The following is a 15373-nucleotide window of genomic DNA, read 5'->3' as shown; positions in this document are numbered from 1 at the left end:
ATAAATAACCTTGGTACCATGTCAATCCCTTAACACTAGTCTGGAATCCCATTTTATCACTTAACACCTTTGCAGATGTGACAATTAACTTAGTCAACAAGCAAAGGAAACGATGAAACAATTAAACAAAGCATGAGGGCTAGGAGATAAGGAAAGACCATATATTTAATAATCCAAATACACTATATCATAGTTTTATCTGAAAGTAGTAGTAGTAGTGATTGATATAACCAAATGTATTAGATGTTTTTTCTGGTATAACAGATATTTGTTAAAATGCCTAAATTTGTAAAAGCAAAAACAGCCCATCAGAGAAGATCATAAAGCAGTGGTCCCCAACCTCTTTATGATGAAGATCACTTTTTGGCTTACAGGATCTATCATGCCCCCTCTCCCCCCACAGACCCACCCCCCAGGTGTTGACCCCACTCATAAATTAAGGTAAAGAATAAAACAGAAACAGTGTACCACAATGGGGAAGGAAACAACATAAGAAACTCTCCCTCTTTCCCAAGGATATAAATGCCAACTAATTGACACCTTTTAAGTCCACAAGAGATCTGGTTCAGTCCAGTTTCAAAAGTTTCAGGGAAACCAAGAAATTTAAATAAAACCAAATCAGAGCTCATTAGAATGTTAAAAATGCCCTCTGTAGAACATTGGGTATAGGCTAAAAGGAAATTTGGAGAACTCCAATTCAGGAAGACCTGCTGCCAACTTGCATGCCACCCTCCTCCTGCCTCGAGTCTCACCAGTCAGCTTAAGCGAGAATCTAAGTTGTGCTGTCACAGGCAGCCAGGTAAACTTCGGGATAAATGTTTGTTCTCATGTTTTATGGTGCACATAAATAAAAGGCTGGGCTGCAGACCTGCTTCTTCCTCTTATCAGTAGCCTAACTATAAGGTTACCTGCAAGTTAGACAATAGGTCATGTTTCATAATTACTGCCCTGCTTTCAAAAGGCAGTGGTTAACCATTGCCCTGTCATTTTAAGTAACCTCTCACAGATCCAGTAGTTGAAATCATTTTTAAGAGTCTCTACAATTTGTCTATTTACCAAAAAATCTGATTAACAAGCAAGTAACTCATGATGGCCCCACTTCTACATTTAGCCACTTTTTAAAAAAGAAAGATACTTAACCATGCATACCCACCAGGCTTGATGTCCTTGTAAACTAAGCTCTGCAAGCCATACAAGGAGTCTTGTAAATGATTGCCTTGGTCCGCATGGTAGCAATAACCAAAAAAATGCAAAAGTTTTGGTTTTTTAATGAAAACGTACTTCAATTTTTACTTCAACTTCATTGAAAGAAATTCATGACTTTCCAAAAGGAGTTAAATTTCTCCTTACTTCAAAATCAAAGGAAACACTGAAACTGTTAAGTGCATATACTTACTTTAGTTCAGGAGCAGCTAACTTGCAGTATGTGCCACAGCAGATCAGAGAAGGGACAGGCAGCATGGCAGCAGATAATACAAGTAGCATAAAGCAGAGCAGTAGATGTGGAAGGGGGGGTAAAGTGACACTCAGGAAGGGTGCAGGGTTAATTTGTGGCCTGCCAGCCAAAAAAGGTTGGCCCCCGCTGCTTTAGTTTGTATTACATCTGATCTGTAACTAACAAGATGACCAAAGGCAGAAAGAAGCTTTTCACTGTCCCCATGCAGTTCTTTAGTTCTTCAAACACCTAATACAGACATATATATGACAGCCTGACTCCTTTAAATATCTTTACCATGTTTCACTTTCGGAACTACAGCAGGGGTTTTCAACCGTTTTTGGTTGGGGTACCCCAGCATCCAATTGAGAGGTGGGCTGAGGGGGAGGTGTCCCCCATACAGCAGCAAAACCAGAAGTGCCACCAGCTTCTCCGTGCTACTGCCACGTACCCCCTAGGGCCTTCCAAAGTACCCCCTGGTTGAAAGCCTCTGAACTATACAACTACATGGAAATGCTGTCTGGGCTCACTTTTGTTTGTGGATTCTTTTTTGCAGAACTTTGTAGATTCTGTTAATTTATGTAAGCTAGTGAAATTTGCTTGGATAAGAACAACAAATTCATTAGTCATAACAGAGCTGGTATTCAAGCTCCAGAGTTGAAACATGCTAGAATCAAGGCCAAATACTAACGAGATTCCTACCAATGTCCCACAGGGCAACTTAGACAAGTACGTTTCCAGTGCCACTTAAACTTTCTCCAAGGGGCCTCCCTCCATCCCCAAAAGAGAAGGGCTAGTGAGGATCAAAAAAGGTACAAAAATGTCTTACAAACTCCTTAAGCCTTTTCTCCCCCTGACTAAGTTCAGTGTTGCATCTCTTACAGGTGCAGCAACAAATTCCTGCCCTAGTCTCTTTTGTGGAAGGCAAACAATCATATTACTAATTTAAACAAACACATCCTAAGAATTTTTTTCAGCATGAACGAAGCTTTATTGACAGCCACAGCCAGGAGGAAAAGAGTCTAGCCACAGCCATGAGTCTACAACCATGGCTATGGTTGTAGCCTTCTATGGTTGTAGCCAGGCTTCATGGTTCTAGCCACAGCCATGAGGAAAGAGTCTAGCTACAACAGTAGTAGCAAGATATTATCCCATCTTCTCTCAGAAAAACAAAACATTAAAAAACATTCTAATATTTTAAAAGGAAAGTTAGGTATATGAACAAAACACACCTAAAGTTAAGCTTTTCTCTACATCCCACCATAGTGTGGCTAATTCTATAAGGAACATCTAAATAGTTTTACAGGAGTGAACACAAAACACAAATCGGAATTTATAATTTTTGGTCCAAATGGATTTACATAATGGAAGGAGAATTAATCAGTATGAAGTGTTTTCTTCAGTTTTCTAACATTACAGGAACATATGAAAAAGAATAAAGGCCTCTCCATTGTAAGTGGATTTAAAACATGCAAATTAAGGCAATAAGGTAATAATTCAGAATGGGATAAGACAGGAATAAAATAGCAAATCATGAAGCCAGTTAGTTTTCTGAAGTGCAATTCAGACTAAGTATACTTTTTAGTTGCTTTAAAAAAAGGGAGAGGAAGAGCTGCTGTTCAAGAATATGCTGCGTGATCCTTCAGAGATATGACCTGCCTAAATCCCCCTAACTTTAACTCTGCTTTATTCAGGGTCAAAGTTAAAGCAATTTCGCTACTCATGCATTGCAGAGATAAAACAATTGCATCAGTAACTTTTGCATATATTGTATACTGGATGGTCAAACTAACGATAGTCAATGTAACTACAGACTCAGCTAGCAGGATTATATTTTCATTTTTCCAAGGAAGTGTCATTCTTCAAAGAAGACAAATAGAATCAGAAAATTAGATGTACAACTTGTGAAGTCATAGACTAATGTCCATCTTCTCCAGTACCGTGTGGAGTGCTTAAAGCTTTTTCATTAAATCTGTAAATAAAATTACCTTTCGCTGATGCTTTTTGCAAGGCTTCTTCAATTCTTGCAAGTTCCTTTTGTTTATTGTCCTGTAAATATTTTTCTTCTTTCTCTGCATCATATTTTATGCCTGGAAGAGAGTTTTGAACATATTTGAAGTTTTCATGCTTTAGACAACCGATTCTAATATTATAAAAGCCTTAGAATCTCTGTCTGTCCATAATGCTTTATTCACGCTCTGACTGGCTGTCTCGGCAGCCAATCAGAGTGCTCTAGACGGACAGCACAGACAGCAGAGCGCTGCCATTACAGTGGGGACTGAGAGGGATGGTGGGGACCGCACCTTGCAGGCAGAGGGGAATGGCGGGAACCAGAGCCCTGCCATAGTAGAGGGGACACAGCCAGAGGGTGAAGCCAGCCAGAGCACCCCGCCCTGCCCCCCCAACAAGAGCCGGCAGGGAGGAGGGCAGGGGGAGAGGACTGTTACCAGTAGCCGTGATGCCTGAAAGGTTGAGAACCACTGAATTAGCCTATTCCAGGAGGGGAAAAAGGAGAAAACAAGCCCTTAAACACCCCTCCCCCCTACCCCCAGTCAGATGTAAAAGCTTCAAGGGAGCTTTCTGTTTACAAGTTAAGCTTAGCAATGAGTAACCAATGTAGGCCTAAATGGTAGAGTGAAAAAAAACACCCCACAAATACTTTAATATTGTTGTTTCCACTGGGGAACAGACTATGTCAACCGTGCTGTTTAACAGTTCTATTTTAGTAGTAATTAGTACGGCATATCGGATATTTACGCTTTCACATTTTTCAAACCATTTTTGTTTCATTATGATTTTAGGATCTTACTTACTTGCTCCTGGAACAATGAGTAGATACAAGCCTTCTAGAGATGCAACTACTGCCTCACCATACAAATTCTTCCAAGGAATTTTCAGAGTAAGCTTATCTAAACAGATTAAATACAATATACATTCAGCTTTTTAGACTACAGGTGAATGAATAAACCTAAAGCTTAGTTTGGTTTGAACTAAGGCTCAGATACTTATTTGCTACCCAGTCTGAGACAATGCAGTTATTAACCAGATACACATTTGGGAAATTCATCAGTTCATAAATACTTCTGACCCATACGTTTTTGAACCCCAATGCCTCAAGTAATAAAATGTAGCAACTGGACCAAGAGGAAGTAAAAGGTTACTCGGAAGTAAGACCACATTTTAAACAACAGGGACTTGAGACAAATTTTTAAAAGCCATTTATTTCAGTATGGGAAACAATAGCTCCAGCATGCATGCATGTTGTATTCCTGTAGAGAAAAGAGTCTAACTTGGATACATAGATTAGTAAAGTAAGAAGCAAACAAAAAAACAAAAACAAAAAAACCTAAAGTGAAAGATTCCAGAAAGATATAAAAAAAAGTTATTAAAAAAAGTTGTTTTTTTTTAAATATAAATAAATAAATAAATAAATAAATGGTTCAAAATGTTTAGGCACTTCTACGTACACATTTTAAAATTTCCAGGAGTTGATATATTAGTGATCACTACCAGAAACAGAAATTAATTAGCGTGGATGAAACCCCCCACTAGATTTGAGTAGCTTTTACTTTCCCAAAAGAGTTCCCACATTAGTGAGGTCCCTACTGACAAGTTTCAGATGACTGAGGTCCTCTAAAACAGGATTTTAAAATCATTCAGGCAAGATTTTTCCAATTGATTTGTTTATTCAATTGAGCCTGGTCCATGCCAGTGGGACAGAGGAAGGAGTGCGGGGGGGAAAATAAACCTCTTCCCTGCCCCCTTCTCAGGGCCAGTGTCTAGCCAAACCCCCATCCCTCCCCTGGTTGGGGAACAGATGGGTGGGCTCCCACCAGGCAGAGAGTGAGCCCTCCACCATGGCAGTTGCAGAAAGACCAGAGAGACCCAGGGAAGCAGCTTCTCTGGGGTGGTCTGGCCTCACTGAAACTGACAAAGCAGCTCCACAGTGTGTGCGGGGCTGTCAGACTTAAACCCTAGCAGCCCTGCTCTCAGCAGAGCTGCCACAGCTCTACAATACCAAGTGCTTCCCACCCCCCCCCACCCCCTGAGACATTCTGGTCAAGTCGGACTGTGGGTGTTCCACAATGAAAGCAGGGCTGTCAGGGCTTAAACTGGGGGGACCTGCTCTCAGTGCAGAGCCACTGTGTCTGTTTCAGTTAGACCAGAAAGACTGGGGAGTGGGGTGGAGAAAAGCAGCTTCCCTGGGGCTCTCTGGTTTCACTGGAACTCATGCAACAGCTCCACACCAAGAGCAGGGCTGTCTCACCCTGTGCAGAGTGACTGTGTCTGTTTCAGCAAAACCAGAGAGCTCTAGGGCTGCAGCCTTGGAGCTTGTTTACTCTGAGCTCTGGCATCCAATCCTTCTTTCTCTGGAGCTCAGGCAGTGCTTGCCACCCTGTGCACAACCCTGGGCTGCTGGTGGGGCCAGGCACCGCCTTAACTCTGAGGGACCCAATGCTTTTTCCTCCAGAACTCAGATATTGCCAATGCCAATCACTGACAGGATCAAAGCCAGTCCGGGCAGCAGAGGGAAGCACCACAGCCACCAAGTCCTCCTGGGCTGTGGTGCTCACGCTGCCTGATGTCCCCAGGGGGCAAGGTACCATGCCCAGCCCCACTGCACCCAGCATCCCTGCTCATCCTGAGTCAGGAGGGGCCACTGCATTCTGAGATACTGGAGGAATTCAACTTGAGAGGAATAGCTGGAGGAAGAAGTGGCCACAGAGTACTGGAACAGGAAGAAAATTAGGCAGATTGGAGATAATCCTCCCCTGGAATGGCATAATTTTGAACTGAATAATAAGTGCTTTAAGACACTTAAAAGGTATAAAATGTGCAGCCAGACCAAGGGTTAAGAGCTCCAGAAGCCACTTAAGTGCAACAAGGCTCTTACTTTCTCAGTAAACCACTTGCGTAGTGATAATTCCCCACTTGTATAGTGATAATTACTTACCTATTTGGCCAACTTTTACTCTAAAGGGCACATCCAATTCACTCTGTTGGGAAAAAAGTAATTGTAATCTTCGTTTCAGAATTACCATCCATTTTATAAGCGAACTCATTTTGCTAGATATTATACAAGAGAACTTTAGTTATGTTAAACAAAATTTTTCAAGTAGATATTAGCCTTAAACCAAATTATCACAGAGAAAAATATTCCTTACATTTAAATACATTAAGAGTGTAAGGGCAGTGATAATCTGTGAAATTAACCAAAAATAAAGTTGAGTCAATTAACACTACATATAGAGATACTTAATGTATTTTAGTAAAATTGCAAACTGAGGGAAGCTATTAAGAGAAAAATTAGTTATCCCATTTCTCTCTCATACACATACACACACCCTCTCCCCCAGAAGAAGCAGGCATGTCTTCATTGTCTACAGTGTGATAACATGCCTAAACATAGTTCTACATTATTTTAATATCTAGGACTTAAAGCATATTAAGCTACTACTATACATAACCATGCATACATTTCCAGCAAATGCCAGGAGAGCTCATTTCCAGGAGAAAAAACACTCATTACCTTTCTTTTTCATATAATTGTTGTTTATTCATTTATTTAAGAACAACTATCCAAACCTTAGAGCTAGAAGTCCACAAAGAAGAATCTGCTCCAATTTCAAACAACTTAAAGAGGAAATACACATGTATTTGCAGCTGTATTCTAAACCAGGACTGCAAAACTCATAGCTCAGGGGACACATGCAGCCGGCAGCATGTTAACTTGCAGCCCGCAGACTCCCACGGAGGTACTGCTCCCTGCAATGCTCCTGCTGTCTATCCCTGTTGGGGTCTTCCACTGCCTCCTCCAGGCTTCCTTTTTCTGCCCCTGCCTGCCCCAGGGGGCAGACCAGTGCTGCCTGCGGGCACCTGGGGAACCTACGCATCCTGTATGAAGTAGGAGAGACAGCTCACACAATGTGCAGCCCCTAAATGCTCAGAAACTGGACAAGCCTATCAGGGCATAGTCAGGAAAACACATTTGTTAAATGTCAGCACATGTTAGGCCCTATTGATTTCAACCCTAACATCTATGAATCTATGTCCCCCAGCAGCAGCCAACCTTCAACTACTGCCCTGCCCGACACACCACGGCTGCCCAGTGGGCAGTACAGGCCATTTATACTCCTGGGCTAATGTCAGCATGCCAGGTCACTAGCCCCTCGCTCCTCATACCAAAAGACGAGCTCGGTCCTCTCTTGATGCTCCCTGCACTCCCTATTCTCTCTGTGAAGAAATCCTGGTTCCCCTACCCCAGAGCAGATCCAATAATGGCAGTGCTCACTCCCCTCCACCCCAGACCCTGCACCGAAAGCTGATCCATGGCCCAGCCTAAAAGGGGTGTAACTGTGCTGCCACACCCTCCCCCCATGCACCCTGCCCCTAAACCTGCCACAGAAAATCTGAGGGGCATAGCACATGTCATCTCACCAACAGCAACTACTGCACTATGCAAAGAGAAAGCACTTCCCATCTGACTAATGGGAACACAAGCAGCAAAGCTATGTCAGCTTCTGTCTGTGCAGGGGGTAGGCTATATCTCTCTGGGCAGTATGTGTTACCATGCCTGGTCCACATGGGTTCTGTGTCTGCTCTGATTGAGGAGCTCAGTCCTTAGGTTCAGCTGTATCCCCCAAATGACTATGAGTTAATTCCCCAAAGATGCCAAAGAATATGCCTAGGGGCATGGGCTGTATCCTACTGGTGAGACTATTATTTGAGGGAAGGGCAGGCAGATGATAAACCAAATTAGGGGGTGTGAGGAGATGCAGTCTCCTCCCTAGAGAGGTTGGCAGGACACCAAAAGGGCTGGGATGAGAAGAGCTGCTCACTCAAGATGAGGGCAAGATCCAAGAGCATCTCCCCCAGCTAGTAAAGCGACCAAAATGCTGGCTTGCATCCATAGATGCTTCTCAAGCAAATCCTGGGACATCATTCTCCCCTTCTACTCGGCCTTGGGGAGTTTTGGGCCCCACAATTCAAAAAGGATGTGGAGAAGCTTGAGAGAGTCCAGAGAAGAGCCACGCGTATGATCAGAGGTCAGGAAAACAGACCTTACGACGACAGGCTGAGAGCCATGGGGCTCAGGGGTGATCTGGTGGCCACCTATAAGTTTATCGGGGTGTTCACCAGAGCACCCCAAGGGATGACAAGGTTGAACAGTTATAAACTACTGCAAGACCGCGTCAGGTTGGACATGAGGAAGAATTTCTTTACTGTCTGAGCCCCCAAGGTCTGGAATAGCCTGCCATCAGAGGTGGTTCAAGCACCTATATTAAACACCTTCAAGAAAAAAAAAATGGATGCGTATCTTGCTGGGATCCTATGACCCCAGCTGACTTCCTGCCTTCAGGCGGGGGGCTGGACTCTATGATCTTCCTAGGTCCCTTCCAGCCCTAATGTCTATGAAATCTATGAAGAAGTACCCCATCATAAACAGAATCATTTCCCAAACCGAGGACTGAATGAACCACCCCATCACCTATGGCAGATGTGAAGTGGCAAATCAAGGTTGCATTAGCTTCTTTAAAAAGAAAATTAGTTGCAACCAGCATCACAGAAAAACATTAAGTTTTAGTGAAATGCCAGAATGTGAGTAACCTACCATGCATTAGAGTCTTCACCCTACGGACTATGGGCAGATTACTGCATCTAGGTGAATCAGCTTGCAGGAATAGCTTTTTCTTTTTTTAAAAACTTTCTGAATAAATATTTATAAAAGTTCTGTCCTACAAAGAGAATACTGCCTAGTTTGGGGGAAAACCCCTAAAATAACCTGCTTTCAAGTAGTCTACATACTTTTAAAGTGAGACATTAAACAACTTTCTGTATAAGCTTGCCCTGCCAAGTCTCCACTGTTCAAATGAGAACAAATTGCCATTACCATTTTGTGTATTTATACGAGAACACTTTTTTGATACTGTTACCTAACTTGCCAAATACCTACACAAAACTCCTCATTAATACAATGAAGGGAAGTTCTACATAACACTCCCTACTAAATTTGTCAAGAATAGACTACATTCATGAACCCAAATAAAGAAATGACAAGCAGCTAGTTCAGACTCTTGGTTCCATTTAAGAAACTGGACCATACAAGTGTTATCAAGACTTGATAGTGTTATCATCTGTGGTTTGTAAAGAACTAGTTGTGACAAAGTCAAAAAGGTTTAAATTATACCAATTCTAATCCACTTTAACTAGCCTCTAATATTAAAATTTAGATCTCATTATTCTAAACTGAGAACTGTATTTTTCAATTGGCACTTCACTGTACTACACAGATACTCATTCATATCCCAAAAAAATTTCAGGAACACCTTTGTACTTGGGCATACTGGTTTTAACAAGTCAGCAAAGAAGGAAGTATTTTTAATCTCAAGGATCAAATAAAAACCAATCAAAGTCATCTCTACTAGGGAGACTAGTTTGGAGGCAAATGTCTTAGCACCCCTCAAAATTAAGAACTGTTAATCCTTACTTCACAAAATCGTGTCCCACACTGTAAACGGACACAAGTCAACAATGCTACCCAGTGGCTTTCAAGCTCTTCACATTGGAGTTTACATAACCTTAAAATGTCTGAAACAATATACTGAAACTACATACGCAAAATAAATAAAGTTTCACAAAAAGCTTATAAAGGTTCTCCAATTGAGATGATCTTTGGAAGTAAAAAGATTTCCACCAGGTTTAGACATCTTCCGAGTTGCAGGTGAAGCAATTTAAAATATTAATTAAGTGCCCTGTTTAATGTCCAAAATTCTGTTTATAAAAAGTACCCGTGTCAAACAATAGAGACTGTTTCAGCTAGGTTAAGGAAAAGCCCATTGGCCTAGTCCTGCAATGAGACCAAAACAAGAGCCTTTTGTGGAGCAGCTACAGGCAGAGCAGGAAGACAGCACTACAGATACTGTTTACCATCTACAAGTTTTGAGGAGATCTTTGTATTCAAGTTGGCAAGCATCATTAAGATCCCCATCATGGGTCAAAGTTAAACCAGAGTAGCTTGTCTACATACTAAAAGAGCCCAAAATGAGAAGAGGTTTTAGAGTAGATCTCAAGTTTCAGTTACCAGTTTCCCCTAAATCTTCATAAAACACCCAAACACAACTGCTTCAGAAGAATGTTGCAACTTCCATCAAAATGTCTCATCCTCATGCAAACCACAGATAGATACAGTTAGTCATGGCAGCAGAGGCAAGAGAAAAGAAGAGAGAGGTGGAAAACAAATTACAAAACAAAGCTCCACCCAAGCCTAAGGGGCCCTAAGTTAGCATAATTAAAGCATTCTAACTTCTACAAAGAGTGACAGAAAATTCAGCCACCTGACTTTGCAACCTAATAACAACATGTCCATTCATGGCTGGATATATGGGGGATGGACAGCCTCCCACACAAGTCTAGAACAGGTCTCAAGCTCTTATCTTTAGATAGCAAAAAGGCCTCAACTGTTCTGCCATCTCACTCTGGCACTGTCAGAGTAAGTACCCATAATGACATTACACTTCACAGTACTGGAAGTATGTACTCTAGAAGCTCTTAGAAGAGTTGCGAGAATTAGCAGTATGTTATAGATCTCCAAGACAAACCTAAGCCAAATGAAGAGATACCAATTCTATCAAAAATTTGGTAGCTGGTTATTCCATTAGCCTCAGACAAATACAAATTAAGAGATGGGTTTGATTTTTACTATACACTAACCTTTGCAAGTGTAGTTAGTAGGACTGTGCGAAACAGCACCATTTCCTTTCCACTTCCATTTCAACAGGACAGTGCTTCGTTTCAAGTTTCATTTCGTTTCGAAAGCACTGTTCCGTTTCATTTAGTCGAAACAGGTTTGCTGTTTTGAAGCTGTTTCAATGTTTCGCCCATAGGCTATAATGGGGAAGCACAAAACTGCCTATAACTGTCATTTTGGAGCAGATTTGGATGAAAACAGCAGGGACGGTAGTCCCTTCTGAGGGCATAAAGCTTGCCGGCTTTCAAGGACATAGGTGCAGGGGTTTCTGGGAAACTGCACCTCAAGGTGCTGACAAGCAAAACTCCTGATGCGTGTCTGTGCGCACCCGCACTGGTGCTGGGGCCTCTACGTGACACAGTTGTGCGCCCCAATGAGGTCTCCTCCTCCCCTACAGCCTCATCTCAGTCCACCACTTTAAATAACAAGAGGTAAAATAACTTAGTGAGCAGCAGCGCAGTAGCATCAGCAGCATCTCAGGCAGCCAAACTGTGACAGAGCTCTTCTTTCCTCTCCTGCAGGTGTTTCTTCTCCAGCGTGTGCTAAAGCATGCCCTCACTGCGTCCTTTGCCTCCTCTTCCCTCTCCCTCTCCTTACCTTTCGTTTCCCTGCAGGCAAGCCCAGCTTCAGAACTTGAAATGATTGTCCTTGTTTTGTTTCGAGGCTCTTTCAAAACCCTTTGTTTCATTTTGATTTCACTGTTTCAAGCTTGAAATGAGTCGAAACAGTCTCGAAACAAACAGCCAGCAAAATTTTGCACTGCCCTAGTAGTTAGTGTTGTTTCCTAACTGGAAATATTAGTAAATCAGTGAAAAGCTAAAATATCTAAATACATTACAAATATAGGCAAAATATAAAGGTAGATCAATTGTAAAGATCAGATTGGTTTGCAACTACATCAAACAGGGCTGCATTGTCATGCATATATAGAAAGTAAAAGTATGTAGGTATTTGTAATAAACAAATCAAAATCAATTTCCAGTGAGACCCAGAACTGTATCTATTGCCACACAGTATAGCAGCAGTGGCACAGAATGAGTTCTTCATTTAAGCTCTAATATTCCAGTAAAACTCTTTCAATATTATTCAAGTAAACGAAGGACTGTAAAGAATGAAAATGTGGTCAAAATATTTTCTATATAGTTGTGAAGAAGAAAATATATTCCCTGTTATTTCCCCAACCTACCAGTACTACTACCAGTGACAGTGTGACAGCTGCAGCACTCAGTCCCGGCACCTACTGCACAGGCCAGCCTCAAAAGGAGAACCTCTCGGCCTACAACTTACCACTGTGATTAGAGCCAAGGAGGCTCCACACAGACACAAGGACCCATCAGATATGCAAACAGAGCAAGTCTAAGATTGGAGTTGAGCATCCATAATATTATGGACTTCTTGATGGGGTCATCAAATAAAAGTAAAAGGTAGTAAATTTAAAATAAACCAGAGGAAGCTTTCACACAGCCTCTACTTGAAATGTGGAATTCTTTGCCACCACAGGCTGTGGATGCTAACAGTTCAGCCAGATTGAAAAAGGGATTGGACAAATTCTTGGAGGAAAGGGGCATCAGTAGCTCCTGAGCACATAAGTTAGGGATACAGACTCTGAACTGGAACTTCTTAGACCTTAAATCCTAAAGGCTACAAGTGGGAGAGGAAGGGGGGGGGGGGGGGGGGGGGGGTTGGATCCTAATCATATCCAGGTCACTCTCCATTTCAGTATCCATTCTCTGCCTCCGTGACAAGCCCAGTGCCTGGAGACCCTGGGCTAATGCCCACAAGAAAATGCTATAGGCCTCCCTTAGAAAGGGAGGTCACTAGATAGGCAACAACTGAATGCTTGAGACAACTAGACATAACAGCGACAGCAGTGAGGTCAGAGGTTTAAAAACAGTATGCCAAAGGGGGGACACCGAGCAGAGCACCTGGACAGCGCCCAGCGCCCCTCATAGGAGTCCAAGGAGCCAGTGTACGCTGCCCAGTGATGGACCTCACATGGGAAAGGAAAGCAGCCCAGCAGACCGGACAAGATGGAGCTGCAGCCCAACCTGGTCAACAAGAGCTCTTATATTCTTGCCAAGCTGGAGAAGAACATAGAAAGGACACGGGCAACACAGTTAAACTGTCTTCCCATCTCCAGTTTCTGACCTATGGGGTGGAGAGAGGGGCTGAGGTTAGACCCACTGAGGAAGACTCATTTCATCATGCAGTTGTACCTGTTCAAGCCTGAGGACAAACAGTGCCCTAGGTTTTAAGAAACAATCACTGGCAGTTAAAAGCAAGCCCTCAGTGACCAAGTGAGGAGCAGGAGGCCCCGTGGCCCAGCGGCAGGGGTGCAAGGGGAGCCCTTAGAAAGGTTAAGAGTCCCAGTGCTGTGGGAACACTTACAAGGGCGTTCTCCTTTATCTGCAGGTTATCCAGCGCCACATTGCCTGCAAGACACAAGGAAGGCGCGGTCAGGCCAGCTGCAAGCCCACGGGACACGAAACTGCTGCAGCCAGGCATGCTGGGGGTGCAAGGCGGATCAGGGACTATAATCAGGCAGCTAGCACCAGCACGTGCCTGGGGGTAGGGTCCATCCACGCGTGTCTCCGGCTGTGGGCACCACATGGGCTCCAGAGCCAACCCTCCAGCAGCTCCTTCTCCCCCCGGCGGTGGGCAGGGCTCTGCGCCCGCAGTGCGGGGCGGGAGGGGGGGGGCGTGGGCGAGCCCCACGAAGCTCCCTCCCCGATCCGTGAGGGGGGGGCAGCCCCTCCCAAGACTCCCGACAGGTGCGCGGCGGGGGGAGAGAAGGGGAGGGGAGAAGGAGCAGCTCCTACCGCCCCAGATGCCGAGCTTGAGCTGGGACTTGTTGAGATTTTCGACGTAGGCACCCAGGAAGCGGTTGAGCAGCTCCGCCACCACCGACTCCAGCACCATGATGGCGGCAGCGACTCCAAACCCCGCTCCCGAGGCGCGCGCGGAGCGCACAGAAATGCACGCGCAGCGCCCCCCGCCCCGGCCCGCCGCGCCCCGCCCCCTCACGTGACCGCGGGGGGCGCGTGACAGCCCCGCCTGCCTCGTGCCCGCGCGCCCGCGCTTTCCCGGGCTTCCCCCTGCGTCTGTCTGCTCCTGGGCGCCGCGGGGTGGGGCTGCGCGCGTCCCTCCTCCAAGCGCGGCCTGGGGCCAAACCCGCCGGGGCCACTTCCGCGCGCGCGGCTCCGCCCTCGGCGGGCACCAAGCAAGCGGGAGCTGGGGCGGTGCGAAGAGAGCGAGCCGGCTCCGGCCTCGTGCTCCTGAGGGGGGCCCGCGCAGGACATTCGGGTTTCTTCTGCTGATACAAAAGCCGACGCCTTTATGTTCTCTGTTGGAAAAACAGGAGGCTGTGAAGGCGCTGGGTTGTGTTTCAGTAGAGGACAGAGTAGCAAAAAGCGGGACTGTCCGTTATGATGGCGCCCTACCCGCCCGCCGCCCGAGAGGCAGGGCCTGCCAGGCTGGGACCCCGGCCCGCAGCCGGATGAGAAGCAGCAGGAGGGGGCAGGGGTTGTTGTGCCTTGTGCCTGCTTTTGGGAAACAGGCAGGACAGACAGCAGCATGCCTGAAAGGCCACGTGCAGCTGCTGGGCACACTGCTTCTGCCCAGGTGACAGCTTGCCAAAACGGTTTTGAAAGGGATACATTGGGAGCGAGTTGTGTGGGTGCAGCCCACCTGACAGGGTAAGACCGCAAGTGTGGCCCACTGTGGCAAATAGGTTGAGCACCACTGCCCTGTAGAGTGGGCCCAACCAAAAATATCATCAAATCTATCCTGCTGTGCAAACAGGGATGTGCCAAAGCCCCTGTTTCCCATTTCACTGCAAGTTGCTACACACATTTTACCTCTGGAACAGGAGATGAGGCAAGGGCATGGTTCTGTTCAAATGCACTGCTTCTGTGACAGCAGCTACAGCTGGAGGCTGTGACTCCCAGGTGCTTCCATAGTGCTGGTTTAGGAAACAAACACCAGGACTAATTGCTTCATGTAATTTATGATATAGGGCGGGGGCTGGCAACCTACAGGCCAAAACCAGCCTGCAGAGCTATTCTATCTGACCAGAGAAGAGCAAGATTTTGCAGTTTTAGTACATGGGGCAGAAGACAGAAGTGGTGGCAACAGCCAGATCAGAAGGCCAGCCTGTCTCCAACTGAGCTGAGTAGTTTTGGCCCACCACT

At 45.0% G+C, this 15373-nt stretch overlaps 1 protein-coding gene across 3 annotated transcripts in view; it reads right to left on the bottom strand.

Moving 5' to 3' along the window:
- Positions 1 to 14150, bottom strand: part of VPS13C (vacuolar protein sorting 13 homolog C) — a 157411-nt gene extending 143261 nt beyond the window's left edge. Inside the window, exons 1-5 of one of the 3 annotated variants that reach the window (XM_059714788.1) lie at positions 14003 to 14150; positions 13572 to 13615; positions 6390 to 6432; positions 4249 to 4344; positions 3424 to 3525 (exon numbers count right to left, since the gene is read on the bottom strand). In XM_059714788.1, the coding sequence (XP_059570771.1) occupies positions 3424 to 3525; positions 4249 to 4344; positions 6390 to 6432; positions 13572 to 13615; positions 14003 to 14102 (385 nt within the window). In that variant the 5' untranslated portion in view covers positions 14103 to 14150. The remainder of the gene's footprint in view (positions 1 to 3423; positions 3526 to 4248; positions 4345 to 6389; positions 6433 to 13571; positions 13616 to 14002) is intronic. The other 2 variants (XM_059714787.1, XM_006275348.4) reach the window with 2 other exon arrangements.
- Positions 14151 to 15373: the final 1223 nt, after the last annotated feature.

This window comes from Alligator mississippiensis, chromosome 11, assembly GCF_030867095.1.
Source record: "Alligator mississippiensis isolate rAllMis1 chromosome 11, rAllMis1, whole genome shotgun sequence".
Classification (NCBI taxonomy): Eukaryota; Metazoa; Chordata; order Crocodylia; family Alligatoridae; genus Alligator; species Alligator mississippiensis.
This window is presented reverse-complemented; position numbering and strand designations above follow the sequence as displayed.